The following is a 22297-nucleotide window of genomic DNA, read 5'->3' as shown; positions in this document are numbered from 1 at the left end:
AGCTCTACGCCTCAGAAAGATGTGTGAGCCAATCAGCTGTGGAGTCAGTGACGAGCGTAGACTTACATTTATTATGTCAATAACGTGAAGAAAAGGAAACGTGTTCGCTTCACTTCTTCAGTTCATCGTAGGTGTCATTATGGCTTCGTAGGCGTCTTATGTGGAAAAATGGCGAGAACGCTCATTTTATCCGACAACCAGTTTCCTACTCTTGGTGAGTTGATGTGACATGTATGTGTGACTCTGTTGTGATGTTATCATGAAACAAAAATGAATCCACAGTCGCAGTAATCGATGGTGATGTTTAAAGGAGGTAATACAATAATCTATCCTTACTCTAGTGTTTGTCACTGCGGGAAAGTGAACATTGCTACACACGGTGAAGAAGTAACACAGAACTAACACACACCAAAATACACATGGTGGAGAACAAACATACAAAAAACAACACATGGTGGAGAACAAACACACACAAAAATATACATGAAGAACAAACACACACAAAAATACATATGGTGAGAACAGACACACACAACAATACACATGATGAATAACAAAAATACACATGGTGAAGAACAAACACACACAAAAATAAAGATGGAGAAGAACAAACACACACAAAAATAAACATGGTGAATAACAGACACACATTAAAATAAACATGGTGACGAATAAACACACACCAAAATAAACCAGATGAAGAACAAAAACACACCAAAATACATATGGGGAAGAACAAACACACACAAAATAAACACGGTGAAGAACAAACAAACACCAAAATAAACATGGTGAAGAACAAACACACACTCAAATAAAAATGGTGAAGAACAAATGCAGGCCAAAATAAACATGGTGAAGAACAGACACACACCAAAATAAACATGGTGAAGAACAAACACACACTAAAATAAACATGGTGAAGAACAAACACACAATAAAACAAACACGGGGAAGAACAAACACACACCAACATAAACATGGTGAAGAACAAACACACACCAAAATAAACATGGTGAATAACAAACACACACTAAAATAAACATGGTGAAGAACAAACACACACTAAAACAAACATGGGGAAGAACAAAGACACACCAACATAAACATGGTGAAGAACAAACACACACCAAAATAAACATGGTGAAGAACAAACACACACTAAAATAAACATGGTGAAGAACAAACACACACTAAAACAAACATGGGGAAGAAGAAACACACACCAACATAAACATGGTGAAGAACAAACACACACCAAAATAAACATGGTGAAGAACAAACACACACTAAAATAAACATGGTGAAGAACAAACACAAACACACACTAAAACAAACATGGGGAAGAACAAACAGACACTAACATAAACATGGTGAAGAACACACACACACCAAAATAAACATGGTGAAGAACAAACACACCAAAATACACATGGAATCAATGGTGATCTTTGAGGTAATACAATAATCTATCCTTACTATAATGTTTGTCACTGTGGGAAAGTGAACATTCCTGCTGCTCAACAACACCTTCTACTACTCTGACATGTCACAGTACGACACACGGCCAAAGTCCGTCCAGGAAGACATTAGTTCTGTTCACCATTAATAAAAGGCAGAGTAGCGCCATTTGACCTTGAGACTCCTTTCACAGATCTTCATCAAATCTTTGGAAAAACCTGGTAACTCCGTGACTGCGACCCTCCGTGTAAGAACGCTTGGACTGGAATCTGGATTCTGAACGACACCAGCGTCTCCGAGGATCTTCACCCGAACTTCACCCGCAACCACATGACTAGAACGACTTCCCGACAACACAATCTTCGAACCACAAATGTCGAATTATACACTTTAATGTACAATTCAACTGTTTTACTCGAGAGTATGTGGATATTGAAGAAGAACAAAAGTCGAAGTCATGACCAAACCGTGTTTATTTTCGGTCGATGACATTTTTAACTTAAATAGGCATAAAAAAAAGACAAAGATTTATGTTAAATAAAATGTTAAAAAAAGACAAGTTTGGTCCAGCAGGATAAAGCACCACATGCTTAACTTCTTCAAACACAAGCAACACCAGATGTTTCCGCGGCTTCAGTCCGTCGTCACTCGTCCACTTTGTGGACTCGTCTGCAGAAGGTCCAGTTGTGTTCCACCGTGTTCTCGTTCGCTCGCTCGCTCATGTGGTGAACACGTGTGTTGCGTATCGTGAAGCCCTGGAAGACACGTGGAGTAACTTTGAGAGTCAAACGAAGGTCAGGTGACCACACGAGACCCTGTCCCCTGCAAAGACCACTGACCCAATCCTGGACCACCTCGACCTCAACCCACTGTTGTGTATAATCCACCTGACAATGACTTGCTAGCACCGTTATCCATTAGCTTAGCTTAGCTCGCGGGTACACCTTCATATTTTTACACTCTCTTCACAAAACAACAATTAAAACCACCTACTGATTTGGAGATGAAGTCCAGCAGGTGCACACGGAGGCTGATTTCCTGTTGGTGGTCACATGGTCCAAAGGTGAAGGACACCTGGTATTCCCTGGTGTCCATCATGTGCTTGTTCCACTTGGTGAAGCTACAAGAGATGGACTCCAGCACCGCCTGCACCTGTGGACACGTCGGTGAGTGGACAACACGAAGGTCGGGCGAGAGAACCGGACCGACCTTGGTGGTGATGGTGAGCTGGGTGATGATGACCGCCACCGGGTTGGAGTACTTGGACAGCTTCCTGGTGCTGGAGAGCTCCACCACCTCCTCGTAGGTGTCGGTGGGGTACGGCGCCTGAGGCCTGGGGTCTCCCAAGCACTGGATCAGGGGCTCAATCTGGTAGAAGTCTGCCTCCTTCCGGAGCAGCTCGGTCTCCTTGAAGTCGCACGGGAGGGTCAGCTCCGAGGTCCGCAGGAAGTTGAGGACGTAGCTGAAACATCAGAGACAGACGTGTGTTTCACACCTTCGGTTCGTTTCACACCTTCGGTTCGTTTCACCAGAGCTGGTGCCATTTGGTTTCTTCAGGTCCATTTCCTGGGCTTTGTTCAGGACAGATGTTTGTCCTTCATTCGCTCATGGACACCAGAGCTTCTGTGACGAACATCTGTGATTATCTGAGAAGAAGCTGAAGATCCACATGTTTTCTTTTTAGAAAAAAAAGGCGGAGGATGAAAGACGGAGGTCACATGTGCTTAAGGGCCAAACAAGTCTGGTGGCCTGAAGAGAAGAATGGAAATCAAGGGGGCTGTGGGGGGGGGGGGTGACTTAATGACACAACAGCCTGGAGCCGAGGAGGTGAAGCAGGTGTGACGTCCCCCCCACTGTTCCTCACACATGGCCAGCTGCCCACATCTGCCTCCAAACCCTCCTCCGCCAGTAATCCTGTCTACATCTCAATCAGTCCGCATCACCCCCCCCCCCACAAAACTGCAATCTGGATCTGTTGCTAACACGAATACATAGACCTCTGTATGTAAACTAATTATGCCAGGCTTGTAAATGATTGCATCCACATATATGACAGGGTTCTCGCCAGCGCCATAGGGGGCCCCTACACTGTGATTCTGATCCCCTACACTGTGATTCTGATCCCCTACACTGTGATTTTGATCCCCTACACTGTGATTTTGATCCCCTACACTGTGATTCTGATCCCCTACACTGTGATTTTGATCCCCTACACTGTGATTTTGATCCCCTACACTGTGATTCTGATCCCCTACACTGTGATTTTGATCCCCTACACTGTGATTCTGATCCCCTACACTGTGATTTTGATCCCCTACACTGTGATTATGATCCCCTACACTGTGATTATGATCCCCTACACTGTGATTTTGATCCCCTACACTGGCATTCTGATCCCCTACACTGGGATTTTGATCCCCTACACTGGGATTCTGATCCCCTACACTGGCATTCTGATCCCCTGAACTGTGAATTTGATCCCCTACACTGTGATTCTGATCCCCTACACTGTGATTCTGATCCCCTACACTGTGATTTTGATCCCCTACACTGGCATTCTGATCCCCTACACTGTGATTTTGATCCCCTACACTGGGATTCTGATCCCCTACACTGGCATTCTGATCCCCTACACTGTGATTTTGATCCCCTACACTGGGATTCTGATCCCCTACACTGGCATTCTGATCCCCTACACTGTGATTTTGATCCCCTACACTGGGATTCTGATCCCCTACACTGGGATTCTGATCCCCTACACTGGGATTCTGATCCCTACGCTATGATTTTGATCCCCTACACTGTGATTTTGATCCCCTACACTGGGATTCTGATCCCCTACACTGGCATTCTGATCCCCTACACTGTGATTTTGATCCCCTACACTGTGATTTTGATCCCCTACACTGGGATTCTGATCCCCTACACTGGGATTCTGATCCCTACGCTATGATTTTGATCCCCTACACTGTGATTTTGATCCCCTACACTGGGATTCTGATCCCTACGCTATGATTTTGATCCCCTACACTGTGATTTTGATCCCCTACTCTGTGATTTTGATCCCCTACACTGGCATTCTGATCCCCTACACTGGGATTCTGATCCCTACGCTATGATTTTGATCCCCTACACTGTGATTTTGATCCGCTACACTGGGATTCTGATCCCCTACACTGGGATTTTGATCCCCTACACTGTGATTTTGATCCCCTACACTGGCATTCTGATCCCCTACACTGTGATTTTGATCCCCGACACTGTGATTTTGATCCACTACACTGGGATTCTGATCCCCTACACTGTGATTTTGATCCCCGACACTGTGATTTTGATCCACTACACTGGGATTCTGATCCCCTACACTGGCATTCTGATCCCCTACACTGTGATTTTGATCCCCTAGTCTGTGATTTTGGGGGGATTTTCTTTTGTTTTCCCTTTTATGAATCTTGTCTTAATAGTACTGACGTGATAATGCATGATTTCAATTTGAAAAAAAATGTCGTCCTTGCTCTTGGCACGCAAAGGAAAGGAACCTTGTGCAATTCATTTTTGTTTATACCCCAACGCCCCCCCAATGTAATCGACTCCCTTGATATCGCAACACGCCGGAGGCTCCTCTCTGATGTCAGTTCATTTTTTCACAGGTCAAACCAGCAAATCAGCCTCGTGGGATATACGTCACTTACTTCACGCTCATTGGTTGACAAGTAGGCGACGACCGTAGAACTTAAATCTAGTCTGTGTGTGCGTCAGTACAGATTATCGCGTTTTCTTGCAACGTTAGTAGTAATTATTTTTTCTCCGATCATGTCAGCACCGAAGCGCGGTGAAAAACGAAAGGGCTTCTACGAGACAACAGGACAGTCACGACGTTTCTTCCAGCGCCATGTCAGCACCCCTTGAAGGTGACACCCCCGCTTCTAGTGAACAGAACAGAGAGGAGGTCAGAGGTCAGAAAACCCAAGTAAGTGTCAATTAGGCCTTGATCCAGCGAGGAAGGATAAATATTCCTGGGTCGTAACAACTTCTGACCGATCTGGAATTATCACTGCTACGTATCATTAGCTTTATTACTTATATTTGAAGTCTTGAGTTTACTATTTAAAACCTACAGTTCAATCACAAGATACAGTACTCGCGCCTTCGGCTACACTGTGAAAAGATCCTGGTGAGAACCATGTATAAATATATTTTGTGCTCAATGAGTAAATACTTTCAGGTCCCGTCTACGCGGAGATAACTTGGTCGTATCACACGTTTCTGGGTGTTTTTGAATCCCAGAGCGAATACATTCGCAAACACCGGATAGGTGTCAAATGTTTATCAAATTAAAAGTATTTACCGCCATCTAGAGCGTAGGCATCGATGGAACATTTTCGATAATGACACTGACACCTTCACTTCGATACTCCCAGACGATACTTTTTTTCAATAACAATTTTGTAAGAAGAAATGACATTATAAATTGTACAAATATTCAGTTGAATTGTTTAGCTTCAGTAAATTTCCATTCTGAGCCGTTTTCTTCCACAAGAAACGACCATATCTTCCAGTGCAAAAGTAACTTGCTAACAAATGACAAATCAACCAGATGTTCACCGTCTTTGTCACGTATCTTCCTTGAATTATCGGAGAGTCTGTGAGCGTCACATGATCAACAAACTTCCTCACATCACCGGTTTAAAACAGTCACATCAGAAACGGCAAGACTTTTTATACACTTTCCCTGATACAACAAGAGCCTTTATCTTATTTGTAAACAAATAATACATGCAGAAAATTGGCAACGGCGAAGCAGAGAATTTAAGACATTGCAGTTACAGTACTGCGACACCTGGGGGAGCCACTATTTAAAGCAAAAGGACGATGCATTTCGAGCAGCAGTGTTTTTTTGTTTTTTTTAAAGGGGGTTACATTCGATGAGGTGGAAGCATGAGCGCTGACATCATACCAAGAGTATTCTCACTATATAAACTCAAATACAAACCGGCTGTATATTCGTGTGTTTAACACAAAATTGAGAAAATCTTCACGGCCAGACGGGAGTCGTTTTTCAATCTAGAAAATCTGATATGTCATTAGTTTTAGTTGTACAATTAAAAATAATATGTTGTGTTATGTCCTCTATGAGGCCACATGTAATCTACTAACTTGAACAAGCCTACCTTACAGGACTCATCTGTACTTCAAAAGAAGGTATTTCTGCCTGTTGTTCTCGTGGACGTGGGCTCACGCTCCAACTGTTAATGTCAACACGTTCAATATAGGATCGACTTCCAACTGGGCGTTAGAGAAAGTGTGACAACGCTCAGTGTGTGAAAAGTAGCATCTTTAGTGGGAAGAGAGGATAAAGAAAAAAAAGGTTGAGGGGCTGTGGGTGTGCGAGGACCCACCGGTGCATCAACTGAATGTTCACGCGCCACGACGAGTGAGTTTTTTTAAAAGCGTCGGCACTGGAATCCATTTTTCCATCACCTCGTAGGAAAAATGATAGCAAGTGAACACCTACCGGAAAGAGGGTCCGTCCCGATCAATGAAGTAGTTTCCGCGAGCGTCTCTGACCGAAGGGAGGTCTCCATTGAACATGGCTCCCAGCATAGAGTCCGGGTACCGGTTCAGCGTCGACATGGACGTGCTGTACACACACCCGCCAACGTTCAGAGTCACAAGTTCCCCCATCTGGGGAGCACAGGAAGAGTCCGGTCAGAAGGCCAGCGTCAGTACAGTTAGAACGTCTCCATCATGGTCAGAAGAACAGCAACAAAGTGCTGGAGTCGATAGAAAAGAGTCTTTATATTTTATTAAGTTTCCACTGAACTTCTGTCACAAGTGCTTCTACAAACTCTTCAAGCTACACAGTCGTTCTCATGGACAAAAGTTTTCACACGTCCAAAATTAAATTCAACTTTCGTCGTCGACGTCGGTCACATTCAACCGGACAGGAAGACACGACCCGCACATCCTGTCCTCCGAGTCCCTCCGAAAATACATGCCCTTCTCCCATCAACACCTGCACCGGGAGATTCAAGCACGTGTGAGACGGTTGCCATGGAGACCAGCAGACAGCTGAAGTGGCTGTGTTGACATGGACCAGAGATCACAGGGATGATTAGTTTCTCTCTCTCGTGTCCTCGAGGAGCACGAGTCGAGCGGATCTTCACGTAAACGAGTGCAGATGTGAAACGGTCTCGGCGTTGATCTGGCAAAGGTGGTTCTTTAAGAATCTTTCAGCACCGACTTACATCCTAATCTTTTCAATGGAGTGAGATAAACTCCTCCAGTGAATCACAAAAGGTTGGGATAAATAAACAGTCAAATGTTTCTTCAACTTTAGCTGAAATAGATCACACAGGTAAGTGTCTTGGATGAGGATCAGAGCCTCCAAGTTTTGACCAGGAAAGAATCAGCAGAAGAAATGCTGAGTCTGGCTTTTTATATTTGAGTAAGATTCAAAGTATTTTTCCAGCTTATAGTTGTGTTCAAAGTATTTGCAAGGGCTGAGAACAGTGGTCATCAAAGAATGAAGGTACGAAGACCAGAGAGAGAAACTCATTCACATCCTGTGCTGTCAATCATCCATCTTTTGATTGGCAGGTCAACAAAAGACTTGAAGGATGCCTGAGAGGCAGACAGGTTGAACACTCGGGTCATGTTGGAAACAAGTCGCTGATCATTTGGAAAAATAGAAACTACATAGACAAAGATTTTGATCAGTTGTAACACGTGACCAATACAACACAAATAGTCAATATTTAGAGTAAACTACTCACACAAATGAACACGTTTTTTATATGCGTTTGTTTATTTACACATGCACGTGTTTTACATCCTCCAACATCAATATCCTGTCATGTGTTGAGTTCTTTTGACAGTATAATGAAAATAAGCAGCACATTGTGATGATAGTAAGAACTCACGTCAGAATCAAGCTAGTAGCATTGAATGCAGCATGCTAGCTTGTTAGCATAAGCTAACTATATAAAGCTGAGAGTTGATGGAAAGCTAAATAAGAATAAGTTTAAATACCTACAGCAACAGCATGATCGCGCGTGACGACTCGATTGATAAAAAAAATCCGAACTATTGGAGCAAATTCATGTTTTGCCGCAGCGAAGGATCCATTCACCCCCTTCCGGTGTTTACCAAAATAAGAGTCCTGCGTTGTTATACTGTCAGAATAATGTAAAAATGAATGTTTAGGGAAACAATTAATGTGACTTTGATGAAACGTGTAGAATTATTTATGATTTTAAGTATTAATCGACAAATTAATCAAAATATAATAGTTTTGTATAATTTACTATAATAACTAAAAAAAAGTACATTTAAGATTCATCGAACTAGGATAATATAAGTTCCATTAAATAATGTTAATATTTGACTTCGTATAATTATTGACTTTATGATTATTGACTTTATATACATTTGGAGTATGTGACACCGTAACTCAGGGGCCACATTATATAGTGTGACCGGTGTACTGGGCTGTCAGATGAAAAGAAAGGAGACAAAGAAAAAAAGTAAAATTGAAAGAATAGGCAACTAAAACAAATACAAAAAATGATTTAGATAAAGATTAAATGTTTAAAAAAAGGATTTACTTCAAAAGTATTTTTAAAACCCATTAGTGGGACAAATAAAAAAGAAGTGGAGAAAGGCTTAAAAGAAAATGACTGATATGTTACGTCTTGTTATATGTTGAACTGAATACATATAATAAATAGTAAATAAAGTCAATCATACATTCAACATAAATACAGTCAAAGGTCCGGGTGTTTCCGCACAAGCGGTAAAAACAACTGAAAGGTTGTATTTAACATTTTCTTCATACAGATTTAGTATGTGGTATAAATATTTAATTATTGACAAATGTTTTTAAAGCTCTAATGTGTTGATTGAAGTGTGTTAAAGTGATGTTGGACTCTATCAGTGTGTGTTTGTACAAAACTCTCTTTTAAATATTGACATTAGAAAATGATCTTAAGCTCCGCCCACTGAAAACACTTTTTTTTTCTGGAGATGAAATCTTGTTGACCATAACCACACCCACTCTGCTGTGATTGGTCAAACATGAAGGTTTGTCACCATGCCCGGAAGTCTCCACCTCCAAGGGACTCGTTGTATAAGCAAAGCGGGGCGTGATTACAACTGGAGGAGGAGTGAAGCCTTTATTACGTCCAGATTTCAGATCAACTTTAAAAGTAATAAATGTAAAACATGGTCATGATGATGAAATTACTGCATCTTGGAGAGAAGAACATTCACTACATGTCAGGACAGTGTGAGTTTAATAAGACAACACTCGCAGTAACGACCTCCGTCCACTGGATGTCGCTCAGTCCTTATCCGTCACGCGGACCAACGGAAGTCCTCGTGTTTACCTGCAGCCACTTGTGTTGCTTCATGATCCACTTTGAAGGTTCGCAGCGTTTGACCATCATCTCTTTATTTCCTGTCGTTCAAACATAAAGTGATCGATCTTGAAGCCACTTCCGGAACGTTAGCTCTACGTTAGCCTCCTGCTGCTGCAGAGATGTCGCTTGTTTAACGCGTCACTCGTCGCTGCTGAACGTCCTCGCGATGGCGAGCGTCGACACGAGCGTGACCCGCGAGGAAACACACACGGCGTCCGAGGCGCAGGAGCACGACTACGCGCACAGCAAGGACGCGGTCGACGGTGCGATTCTGGAGAGTTTCCCGGCAGCGGACCTGCCGGAGCCCGCCCTGGGCGCGGAGGTGGACTGTCCCGCCGGGACCGAGGTGTTCGCGACGTTTCCACCGCAACACACCGAGGACGTGTTCACGGAGACGGTGGTGTCAGAGCGCCCCCTGGCGGCGCCGCGGCGCGTGGACCGGCGGCGGCGGGGGCAGCCGCAGAGGCCCGAGGACAGCAACTGCTGCTGCTGCCGGCGGGAGTTCGAGCGTCACGGCCACAGCTTCAACAGGAGGGCGGTCCACACCTTCACCAACCCCGAGACGCTGGTCTGGATCTTCCCCGAGGCCGCGGCCAACGAGAAGTCCTTCGTGTGCGAGACCTGCGCTCAGGTGATCCGGAGCAGGTGTCACAGGAAGAGGTGCGGCCGGAGGAGCGTGTGGCTGAGACCCCCCGCCAAGCCGGCGGCGAAGGTGAACCGTCTGTCTTTATAACCTCTTAACCTGTTAACATGTTTTACACTCAGAACTCTGCAGTGAGAATTCTGAGCTGCTCTGGTAGAAGAACTCACATTTCTCCGATCCTTAAAACTCTTCACTGGCTTCCAGTTTCTTTCAGCATCAACTTTAAAATTCTGGGTCTTACTTTCAGATCTATTCATGGTCAGACCTTCCATCAGTGATCTGATCCAGACTTACACCCCAGCTCGGGCTCTGAGGTCTGTGGATCAGAATCTACTGATGGTTCCTGAACTTCAGGACCAGAGGAGAGAAATCCTTCCAGACTGTTGCTCCTAAGCTTTGAACCATCTTCCTCTCTCTTTGCGCTTGATGATCTACTGACTCCTTTAAGAAACATCTCAAGACACTTTTATTTGAGCTTTTCCTTGATTTTCTGGAACTCCTGTTGTGTTATCAGTTTTATCTTGATCTTTAAAGTATATACTTTATTGAGTATTGTTTTGATTGTTTAAGCACTTGGTCTGGAAAAGCTCTATACAAATAAAAATTACTTACTTACTTATTACTTTATAAAGTTGCTCTGAAATCTGGGCGAACGAGAGGTTACAAGAGTCCATTATGACGTAATAAGGGCTTCACTCCTCCAGCTGTAATCACACCCCGCTTTGTTTATACAACAAGTCCCTTCAAGAAACATCTTAAGACACTTTTATTTGTGTTTGTCTCTGTGTTATCTTGACCTTTTAAAGTATATATTTTATTGAGTATTGTTTTGATTGTTTGAGCGCTTTGTGACCCTGGTCTGGAAAAGAACTCCACAAATATTACTTACTTACTTGGTGGTGGAGGAGGCTTCCGGGACTGATGACGCGCGGTGACAAACCTCCATGTTTGAACAGTTGCAGCAGTAGAAACAGATGCTGATGATACAATAATGTCCAACATCACTTTAACATTTGACACGTTAGTTGAGCTTCAACAAGATGATTTTGACCAAAGTTGGTTTGTGTTCAGCCGTCCAAGAAGAAGAAGGGCTGCAGGATGGGTAAGAAGACCAAGGCGGCGCAGCTGGTCAGTAAGGCCTGCTACAAATCTGCCCTGAAGATGCTGTGGTCCACGAAGGGGGCTCGGAAACACATGATGGAGTTCTGGAGCAAACAGCTGAAGGAGGAGGTGAGGAGGTCACGGCAGGAGGTGTCGTTACGTGTCTGACCCGCGTCTCGTTCACAGATGAAGACGCTGTCGCGACAGGCCGACAGTCCTTTCCAGCAGAAGGTGTCGAGCAGACAACCTCTGACCTCCTTCCCCTGGACCCGCTGTCTGACCTGGGCTCAGGAGAAAGCTCCTCTGGTCACCACCTGCCTCAAGGCTCTGTTCCCTGATGTCAAGGCTCTGACCAAGAGCAGCCAGTGAGTACACAACACAACACACAACAACACAACACACAACACAACACACAACAACACAACGTGCAGTCATTAGGAGTGTGTACTGTCAAGAATCTGTTGATGATATACGTATCACGATACATGGTCAATGATACGATATATATTGATACTGTAGTAACAAGTATATATGTGTAGTATTGTCCAGTACTTGACTCTGGTGTTGTGATAGTGTAGTAACAAGGATATATGTGTAGTATTGTCCAGTACTTGACTCCTCTGCAACTAAAGGAAGAATGAAATCATGCGGGATCCCTGATGACTGAGGACGAGAGGATACAGTGACTCCAGCAGCTTTTAAAGCTGATGTTTGGACATATTTTGGTTTGAAAACAAATGAAAGCAGTTACGACTTCGTCAAGAGTCATGTGGTCTGTAAATACTACAACACCAGAGTCAAGTACTGGACAATACTACACATATATACTTGTTACTACACTATCACAACACCAGAGTCAAGTACTGGACAATACTACACATATATACTTGTTACTACACTATCACAACACCAGAGTCAAGTACTCAACAATACTACACATATATCCTTGTTACTACACTATCACAACACCAGAGTCAAGTACTCGACAATATACTTGTTACTGCAGTATCACGATATATCGTATTGTTGACCAATATTATTTTATTACCAGATTGTTGACAAAAACACACCTAGTCATAACATCATCGAACCGATCGACATATTTAAACTAGAAAAGCACTCTGAGAGTGCAGACCTCTGCCAAGCATAATTAACATCCATATATATTCCTACACTTGTTGCATCTAAAGACGTGAAACTGAAGTCGTTGCGTGTCTTGCAGCAGTTTGTCGGAGGAACAGGCCCAGATGCTGCTGGAGCGTCGGACCCTGGTGTCGCTCACGGTGCCGCTCTTCACCAGGAACATCTGGAAGAACAACTACCTGCAGGCGGCGCTGGGGGCGGAGCTCCGGCTCCAGGGCTGCATGGGCGCCGCCCTCGACGCCCTCAACACCATGGGCCTGTGCCAGAACAAGGACACGGTTCGCCTGCTGCTCAACAGGCTGCACGGCAACAGCGAGCTGGTGAGTCACGTGCGGGCGCAGCAGAATCTTGAAGGATGAGTCGCCACTTATTTTCCAAATCACTTTTTCGCTTCGTCAGGGAAACGAAAACGCTCAACAGATGGTCAAGATGGACGAACAAATGAACGACGCGGAAGAAGAAGATGAGGAGTCGGAAGATAACGAAGAAGAAGAAGCAGAGGATGAAGACGAGGATGATGAAGATGACGAATCGGAGGAAGAGGTGGAGGAGGAAGAGGAGGACACGGAGGAGGAGGAGGTTAAAATAAGGAAGGACAAGAGACAGACCAAGGAAAGAGGGAAGCGAGCGGCGAAGCGGCGAGAGGAAGAGGAGGAGGATGACGAGGAGGAAGGGGTGGAGCAGAAGAAGAGGCGAGTGGTGGTGGTCAGACTGGGCCTCCTCAAAGGTCACTCGGAGGTCGGGCGCTCGGACTTGTCGGCGCCGTGAAACCGTCAGACTCTCGACGACATCGTGGCAGCTGCAGGAAACACTTCATCTCCTTCAAAATAAAAGACCTTATTTTCTTTTTGAGATCAGGAAAAGGTTTATTTTAGGAACATTTCACACGTAGTGACCTGCGAGAAGAACCGAGGGGTTGGTTTGTCAAATAGAAGATTAGATCCAAACACACTGGTCTGTGAATAAAGATTGTTTTGTGAAGGTTCTCGTCGTGAATCCATAAACACACATGAGGAGATGAAGGCTTTTATTTGTGTAACAGAATATTTGTACAGCAACAAACCACATCAGCTAGAATAAATATGGATGAACCAGTGGCTGGATTTAGAGACCGAATGAGAAGATAAAATAAGAAAATATGTTTCTAGAGATGAGGAGTGAGTCGGATCTGCTGCACGTCAGGAGATCGATCATCGATCACTAGAGTACACCTGGTCAGGTGACAACTGCTGGGAGCGTTTGTGTCGAGGAAATACTTTATTTACAGAGACTGCAGGGATGGTGTCACACGTTCAGGGTCTTCTTGACGGAGAAGATGATGTCCTTCACCTGTGGCACGCTGTTGTCCTCCAGGATCTTGGCGTATGGCATCGGGATGTCCACGCCCGTCACCCTGGTAACCGGCGCGTCCAGGTAGTTGAAGGCTGGACCTGAAGGAACGTTTGAAGTTCAGCCTCAGAACTTTAGACAAACAGATCAAAGCCAGAGAATCTGCAGCACATTCCTACTCTGAGCCTCGAAGAGTAATACTACGGAGCCTGGTGGAGTAATACTACAGAGCCTGGAGAAGTAATACTACAGAGCCTGGAGGAGTAATACTACAGAGCCTGGTGGAGTAATACTACGTAGCCTCGAGTAGTAATACTACAGAGCCTGGAGAAGAGAAATACTACGGAGCCTCGAAGAGTAATACTACGGAGCCTGCAGAAGAGCAATACTACGGAGCCTCGAAGAGTAATACTACTGAGCCTCGAAGAGTAATACTACAGAGCATGGAGAAGTAATACTACGGAGCCTCGAAGAGTAATTCTATGGAGCCTAGAAGAGTAATACTAAGGAGCCACAAGGAGTATTAGTACAAAGCCTCGAGGAGTATAAGTACAAAGCCTGGTGGAGTAATACTACGTAGCCTCGAGGAGTAATACTACAGAGCCTGGTGGAGTAATACTACGTAGCCTCGAGGAGTAATACTACGTAGCCTTGAAGAGTAATACTACAGAGCCTGGAGAAGTAAAACTACGGAGCATCGAGGAGTAATACTACGGAGCCTCGAAGAGTAATACTACGGAGCCTCAAGGAGTAATACTACGGAGCCTCGAGGAGTATTATTATGGAGCCTCAAGGAGTATTATTACACAGCCTCGAGGAGTATTATTACACAGCCTCGAGGAGTATTATTACACAGCCTCGAGGAGTAATACTACACAGCCTTGAGGAGTAATACTACACAGCCTCGATAAGTAATACTACAAAGCCTCGAGGAGTAATACTACAAAGCCTCGAGGAGTAATACTACAAAGCCTCGAGGAGTAATACTACAGACCGTGTAGGAGTAGGAGCCTTCAGGACAAATACTACGGAGCGCTGAGTGCAGCTTTGTAGTGAACCACAGTCGTACTTAAACACCATGTTCCGCAGAAAATTGGTTGAAGGACAAACACACTTAGTATAAGTGTGTCTGACGATGGTGGAGAAAAATAAAGGATTCTTTGTGCCCTTATTGTCCAAAAAATACTGTACCCTTCTTCCAAAAAATACTGTACCCTTCTTCCAAAGAATACTGTACCCTTCTTCCAAAGAATACTGTACCCTTCTCCAGTTGATGATCGTGTTTAGACGCATATTTACAGAAGACAGTTTGTAGCTTTTTGAGTATTCAAAGAGACCAGGTAGAAAACAGTCTCATGTTTAAAACGTTCAGAAAGATTCTGTTATCGTCGTTTGTCGTCACCTTCCATGATCCGGGCGCAGATCTCAGACCCGACTCCAAACTGTGGCCATCCTCCTTCAACCGTCACCAGGTGGTTGGTCTTCATCACGCTGGTCTCGATGGACTCGTGGTCCATGGGACGGATCGTCCTCAAGTTGATGACCTGACGCGCAGACAGGAAGTGGTTCAGAAACGAAACAAAACGACGACATCATCCTCGCTCGCGGCGCCACTGACCTCGCACTCGATCCCCTCCTTGGACAGAACGGCGGCCGCGTCCAGACAGTGGCCCACGTACCGGGAGTGAGACACCACCGTCACGCTGGTTCCTGAGACACACCAGTCAAATATTCTTCAAAACGGTCGCGGCGCCAGATGGTCCATCGACTCTCACCCGCTCGCTCGACTTTGGCTTTCCCGATGGGGATCGTGAAGTCCTTGGACTGAGACTCTTCTGACATCTCGAAGGGAACGCCGTACATCAGCTCGTTCTCCAGGAACACAACTGGAACACACACACCATGAAATAAGAAACACAAAACACACATTTCTAACAAAAACACTAGCGATGAGCTAACGAAGCTTCACGGAGCAGTACCCCTTACTTTCCACTAGGCGTCACTCTCTGCTACGTGATTAATTGCTTGGAAGAGCAATTCTATGGAATCTTCAATTGTATAAACTGAGGGCGCCACCTACTGACCTCTTGATAATAGTACAATATAATGTTTCATGAAGCTTCACTTGATAATCACTAAAACAAAAACAAAAAACATAAATATGAAAAAAAAAATCTAAAACCTTTGTTCGTTTTTGTGGAAAACGATCCAGTAAAATAATTTTAAAAAAGGAAATATATACATTAGTTACTTCAAGACACAATACAACTTAAATACAATAAATATTAAACATGTTTCTTAAGGATTCGACTTCATTCAGTTCAATTGTTCTTCCATAAAACGGTCGAACCGACGTCCAAACCCACCTGGGTTGTCGTCTCTGATCGCCGCCTTCAAGAGACCTCTGGCGTCTTCAGAGTTCCACGGACTCACCACCTTCAGGCCGGGACAGTGAGCGTACCTGCACACACACACACACACACACACACCAGGTGAGACCCGTCCGGACAGAACCGGGCGAGGAGAACCTACCAGGCGGCGAAACACTGCGAGTGCTGCGCGGCGACTCCGGCCGACGAGCCGTTGGGCCCGCGGAACACGATGGGAACCGTCTGCAGACCCGCCGACATGTAGTAGGTCTTGGCGGCCGAGTTGATGACCTGGTCGATGGCTTGCATGGAGAAGTTGAAGGTCATGAACTCGCAGATGGGTCTGAGTCCGGCCTGGCGGAGAGACAAGGTGACTTAGAGAAGGAAGAGAGCGTGGCGGACCCTCCACTCACCATGGCCGATCCCACCGCGATCCCGGTGAATCCCATCTGTCAAAGAGAACATGAGGGTTTAGGAGTCTATATGTTTGGGGGACAGTTGGGAGACCCTGACCTCTGAGATCGGAGTGTCGATGATGCGCTTGTCTCCGTACTTCTTCCACAGACCCCGGCTGACCTGAACACAGACGTCAAGTTACATCGAGTTATTCATTTCACGCTCTTTTAAGTCAGAAGTATTTTTGTGTCAATAAAAGAATCTTCTCCATGTGTTGTGTGGGTTTACTCCAGACACTCCGGTTTCCTCCCACAGTCCAAAAACATACAGAGATTGATTGAGAACTTGGGGAAATTGTCCATAGATATGAGTGTGTGTGTGAATGGTTGTCTGTCTTTGTTTGTCCTGAGACAGACTAGCGTCCTGTCCAGGGTGTCCCCTGCCTCTCGCCCAATGAAACTGGGATAGACTCCAGTTTCCTCAGGACCCCCACAAGGGATAAAGCAGTAGAAAATATATACATTTTAACCCGATTTCAAACAAATATTTATTTAAGCAGCTCGTTCTTCAAATAGTCTAAGAAATGAAAAGCTTTTTTTCAACTTTAATGAATAAAAACCTTGATTTTTCACATTAGATCCATCGACAGTTAACGTTAGATCAAAGTCACAGGAAACATCTTGATCAATCATCAAGTTTGACTCTTGATAGTGGTTATTATTGCGAGGAGCAGAATCGTGTCGTGAAACACGAGTGTGTGGACGGACCTTGTAGGCTCCGTCGTACTGAGCCACCTCCTCCCCGAGCAGGAACACCCTCTCGTCTCGCTCCAGTTCCTCGTCCATGGCCTGGTTCAGGGCATCTCGGACCGTCACCTGCAAACAGAGAATAACACGAGTCACGACAAAACCTACGACCAGTTATAGACCAGGACGCTCCTGGGACTTTGACGTCCATGAGTATTTTTTCTCTCTTATTTACAAATCAATATTCAGATCCGAGTTCAGTAGCAGGATTTTAATCAGTACCAGTACCTAGGTCTGCATGATTCTGAACAAAATGACAACAACGATTTTTTTTGCTGAGAATTGAGATCAAGATTCTCTCATGATTTTTTTCCCCAATGTAAATATTTATTGAACAAGAAAAACATGATTTTTATTTCTTATCTACACAACTTTTGCATAATTATAACAATAATCCTTCTTGGACCATATTTAAGTGTAAGGTGTGTAAAGGTGATGAGAGAGGTTTGTGTTGCTTTGAATCCAAAAAACTTCCACAAAGCGGAATAAACTCCTTTTTTGGAAGGAGCTTCACAGTCTCAACTCCTTCCACAACTGTTCAGACTCTCAACTGCTCTTGTATTCTTTGCCGCGATCCCTTGTTGAGGGTGGTGCCTGTGAGGGAGCGCTTGTTTTAACGCAGGTGACCCGGATTTTTTATTATTTTAATAAATCGTCGTCACTTGGAAATGAGATTGTCTATAAGTAGGAATCGAGATCGCGATTTTTTTAACGATTAATCGTGCAGCCCTACTAGTACTATTACTAGTAGGATTCCCGATCCTACTGGATTCCAATCTGTACGGTGACACATATATATATACTGTATATAAATTGTCAGATATGACGGTTACGTTGACTGTCGTGTCAAAACTTCAGAACTAACAGAAAATAATTCAATGTTTTTCTGACTTCACCGAAATAATAGTTTTATGCAAATGACTCATCATGAGCTTCTCTTACTTTCACCATTAAATTCTGAGGGTTTCGTGTTCTTCATGAATACAGAGTAGATTATTTTTGGAGGAGAATGTGTGTGAAAATCTCTGCTGGATTTACTCGCTTCATGAATAAGACCCATTATGTTTTAAATAAATTAATAAATATATTAGAGCAAAAAACACAAATTTAGTTTTGTTTCTTGTAAAATGTTATATTTTTCTAAATTTTGAGTACATTATATAACAGTATATTATATCATTATTATTTTTTTTAATTCAATTGTTTGCATTTGTTGCAGTTTTCTTAAATTATTATTCATTTAATTTATTGTAGTTTACTTGTGTTACTGATGGCGAGGACATGTATATCTTCTACTCTGGAGATTGTTCCTATATTCTTGCTTTGTCGTTTGTTTAATGTCAATAAAAATGTTAAAGTATTTCTACCTCTTATAGTTTTCCTTTTACACATTTTAAAAAAAAAACAAAAAAAAACAACACTTGTGACGCTAATATCATGAATTAAATCAATTAAAATTCACTGTAAGTGTGGTTTATGTTTCCTTTATTTTATATTTAAACAACTTATAATTAAGTTATAGACACAACAAGAACAACACATACATATATGTATATATACACTCAAGTACACGTTGTTTAAATATACAGTATAAATATTTTAAACAACTTATGGTGTGTTTGTTAAATCTGGGCTATTAAATAATTTTTCTATGCATATTTTTATTGCCAATTCTTTTCTTTATCAATGATTTACATCATTATTACAAATTAAACTATTTATTATGTTTCTTTGTTTAGCAAGTTATGATACCAACCTCTTTAAAATTGTGTAAATATTAAGCAAGTTATTACATTTCAAAAGTCGGGTTCAACTCAAAGGTCAAATATTGACCTCCATTGACTTTGCATTGAGGAGGTTGAGCATAAATGAGTGCATTTATTTTCACAGATTATAATAGTCCATAACTTCCTTAATATTTATCACAGGAAAATGATACTTGTATCACCTGATGATGATGATGATTCATATAAATCAATTAATCTTTACATCTTAAATCTTGTAAAACTGTTTATTTACTAAAACAAGTGTATAAATTCTCGTGATAATACTAAACATGTGAGCACAAAATCACATGTACCTCAAATTAAGTTACATTTAACGACGTCAACATTAGTCAATTAAAAACATTTATGTCAGCAATGACATTGAGATTATATACAGTATATACATATATATATACACTGTATATACTGTATATATATAATAATATTGAGATTGTAGGTGAACATCACAGTGGTTATAATACTTTATAACGTCACTAATAGAGCAGTGACTAAAGAACTGCTGACTAACCTGAACATAAAGCATTAATAATAACACGTTTGTAAACACAACACGACAACATAAAGAACACAAACATGACTTGACATCTGGAGAGTTAGCATTAGCATGCTAGCTGCCACTGACCTGCGCCGCCGCCGGACAGCTTCTGTGAAACGCCCGCCGCTGAACCGCTGACACGGCCTTCTGCAGAGAGCAAGAGACATGGAACAGTTTACAGTTGTGCGAGTGTCGGTGAAATAGAAGCGGAAAGTCGTGGCTTTTCTGTACCTTCCCTGAACGGAGAACACACCTAAAGGATGTCGCCATCTTCAAACTGTCCTCTGCCGGGGAGAACGCAGGGTTGTGACGTTATGGAAGACATTCAGCCAATCAGAGGACGAGCTGCCCGTCGAACGCATGACTGTCACACGGAGGAACCAATCAGATGGTTTCGGACGATAGAGGGGCGGGACTACGATGGGAAACCCAAGGACACGGAGTTAAAGAAAATCTCAAATAAATACGAGTAAAATATTTTAAAACATTTTTTGTTATTCTTTATTCACCGAGATATATTAGAACATCTTTATTAAACTTACCAGACATTAAGATATTATCAATGTATTCAATGTAGATTCAGCAGGTTCAACAGTAAACATTGATTACAATTAAATGATGTTATATTAATTATAATATATATTATTATTAATAAAAAAATATTTTCTGGTTCTCGAGGGTAAAGTCACTAGATAGGAACGGTCACAATGTATATCTTTTTATTTTATTTTCTAACGTTTGTTTGGTCTGGAATTAAATATTTAATAAACTGGTAATTATAAGGTTTAGGTGGATTTCAAGATAAAAGTAAAGTAGTGACGCAGAAAGAAAATACATTTTTATTCTACTTTTTTATCCCAATTTTAAAATTGAAGTTTTTTCAGAATACACCCGCAAATGATTCATAATGAAGTTTTATACTTATTCGTGTTAATGTTGCAAACATAGATTAAACTGAAAGAATCGTTCATTTATTGGTGAATATTAACCGGTAATACGGTGGTTTTGAGGCGCCATCGAGCAAAGATAAAGGAGCCTAAATATAATTGGAAAACGGAGGAAAAGTAAAGTTACAAAAAATATACAGTATTAAATATCGTTTTATTTTACATAACTTTTATACTTTTTTAAATCGGATTTAAAAGCAATATTTTAACAGTTAAAACAAAAAATCCACTTAGAGTTGAACTAGTAATAAATGAAAAAAAAAATCCAAGTGAAAATTGTTTGTCTCTACATGATCTTTGACCTCACTAAGGTCACAGAAATACAGTCAAAAGGCTGCACTTTTCCCACGATCTTGGTGAGAGTAGATCCCAGCTACCCGGGGCGAGAACCTAGAGAGGTCGACAATAAAACTCAGGGAACACGTCAACAGTTCATATGTTCCTCCTGTGCTTGTGTCTGTTTCTCTCTGGTTTCCTCCCACTATCTGATCAAATATTTTATATTTCAACACGAAACATAGATCAAGTCATTTTAATTTAGCTTCTTTTTTTTTCTTCTCAATTCTTTATCGTAAATATATCTTGAGCGATTAACAAAAACATCATTTTGAATTAAACTTTAATCATAGTAACATGTTTTTCAAAAGTTATATTAGATATAGAGCCATAGATAGAGTGAGAGATAGAGCGAGAGAGCGATGGATAGATGGAGCGATGGATGGATAGAGCGATGGATGGATAGAGCGATGGACGGATGGAACGATGGATAGATGGAGCGATGGACAGAGCAATCGATAGATAGAGCGATGGACAGAGCAATCGATAGATAGAGCGATGGATAGATAGAGCGATGGATGGATAGAGCGATGGATGGATAGAGCGATGGATGGATAGAGCGATGGACAGATGGAGCGATGGACAGATGGAGCGATGGACAGAGCAATCGATAGATAGAGCGATGGATAGATAGAGCGATGGATGGATAGAGTGATGGATAGATAGAGTGATGGATAGAGCGATCGATAGATAGAGCGATGGATAGAGCGATGGATAGATAGAGCGATGGATAGAGCGATGGATGGATAGAGCGATGGATGGATAGAGCGATGGACAGATGGAGCGATGGACAGATGGAGCGATGGAGAGATAGAGCGATGGATAGATAGAGCGATGGATAGATAGAGCAATCGATAGATAGAGCGATGGATAGAGCGATGGATGGATAGAGCGATGGACAGATGGAGCGATGGACAGATAGAGCGATGGATAGAGCAATCGATAGATAGAGCGATAGAGCGATGTATAGAGCGATGGATAGAGCGATAGAGCGATGTATAGAGCGATGTATAGAGCGATAGAG

General features: G+C 42.7%; 3 protein-coding genes across 4 annotated transcripts; 1 reads left to right on the top strand and 2 right to left on the bottom strand.

The window, feature by feature from the left end:
- Positions 1-1916: 1916 nt before the first annotated feature.
- On the bottom strand, positions 1917-8589 carry kctd6a (potassium channel tetramerization domain containing 6a). Of its 2 annotated transcripts, none has more exons than XM_087801114.1 (5): positions 8498-8589; positions 6977-7146; positions 2671-2923; positions 2455-2613; positions 1917-2216 (listed from the first exon to the last, which is right to left on the bottom strand). In XM_087801114.1, the coding sequence occupies exons 2-5, from the start codon at positions 7144-7146 to the stop codon at positions 2106-2108; spliced, it is 693 nt and encodes a 230-aa protein (XP_087657240.1). In that variant the 5' UTR covers positions 8498-8589; the 3' UTR covers positions 1917-2105. The 2 variants fall into 2 exon arrangements, with proteins under 2 accessions (XP_087657240.1, XP_087657242.1); XM_087801116.1 differs by having other exon boundaries at positions 8494-8576.
- Positions 8590-9665: 1076 nt separating this feature from the next.
- LOC148069963 (uncharacterized) lies at positions 9666-13752 on the top strand. The gene is made up of 5 exons (XM_087800794.1): positions 9666-10593; positions 11596-11754; positions 11812-11990; positions 12848-13088; positions 13168-13752. Exons 1-5 carry the CDS (start codon positions 10048-10050, stop codon positions 13534-13536), a joined length of 1494 nt encoding a protein of 497 aa, XP_087656920.1. The 5' UTR covers positions 9666-10047; the 3' UTR covers positions 13537-13752.
- Positions 13753-13780: 28 nt separating this feature from the next.
- pdhb (pyruvate dehydrogenase E1 subunit beta) lies at positions 13781-20283 on the bottom strand. Its single transcript, XM_087800795.1, has 11 exons — positions 20222-20283; positions 20078-20137; positions 17630-17737; positions 16980-17042; positions 16880-16915; positions 16630-16820; positions 16464-16558; positions 15873-15983; positions 15716-15807; positions 15500-15641; positions 13781-14198 (listed from the first exon to the last, which is right to left on the bottom strand). The coding sequence occupies exons 1-11, from the start codon at positions 20258-20260 to the stop codon at positions 14053-14055; spliced, it is 1083 nt and encodes a 360-aa protein (XP_087656921.1). The 5' UTR covers positions 20261-20283; the 3' UTR covers positions 13781-14052.
- Between the last annotated feature and the right edge of the window lie 2014 nt (positions 20284-22297).

This window comes from Callionymus lyra, chromosome 10, assembly GCF_982586985.1.
Source record: "Callionymus lyra chromosome 10, fCalLyr1.hap1.1, whole genome shotgun sequence".
Lineage (NCBI taxonomy): Eukaryota > Metazoa > Chordata > Actinopteri > Syngnathiformes > Callionymidae > Callionymus > Callionymus lyra.
This window is presented reverse-complemented; position numbering and strand designations above follow the sequence as displayed.

Excerpts from the sequence above, each read along its gene's own strand:
- kctd6a (XM_087801114.1), bottom strand. The coding sequence starts at position 7,146 with ATGGGGGAACTTGTGACTCTGAACGTTGGCGGGTGTGTGTACAGCACG. Across the intron at positions 2,614-2,670 it reads AGCTCACCATCACCACCAAG|GTGCAGGCGGTGCTGGAGTC; the intron begins GTCGGTCCGGTT and ends ACGTGTCCACAG. Across the intron at positions 2,217-2,454 it reads TGGACTTCATCTCCAAATCA|GGCTTCACGATACGCAACAC; the intron begins GTAGGTGGTTTT and ends CGTGTCTTCCAG.
- LOC148069963 (XM_087800794.1), top strand. The coding sequence starts at position 10,048 with ATGGCGAGCGTCGACACGAGCGTGACCCGCGAGGAAACACACACGGCG. Across the intron at positions 11,755-11,811 it reads GCAAACAGCTGAAGGAGGAG|ATGAAGACGCTGTCGCGACA; the intron begins GTGAGGAGGTCA and ends TCTCGTTCACAG. Across the intron at positions 11,991-12,847 it reads GCTCTGACCAAGAGCAGCCA|CAGTTTGTCGGAGGAACAGG; the intron begins GTGAGTACACAA and ends CGTGTCTTGCAG.
- pdhb (XM_087800795.1), bottom strand. The coding sequence starts at position 20,260 with ATGGCGACATCCTTTAGGTGTGTTCTCCGTTCAGGGAAG. Across the intron at positions 16,821-16,879 it reads TCGCGGTGGGATCGGCCATG|GCCGGACTCAGACCCATCTG; the intron begins GTGAGTGGAGGG and ends TCTCTCCGCCAG. Across the intron at positions 16,559-16,629 it reads TCGCAGTGTTTCGCCGCCTG|GTACGCTCACTGTCCCGGCC; the intron begins GTAGGTTCTCCT and ends GTGTGTGTGCAG.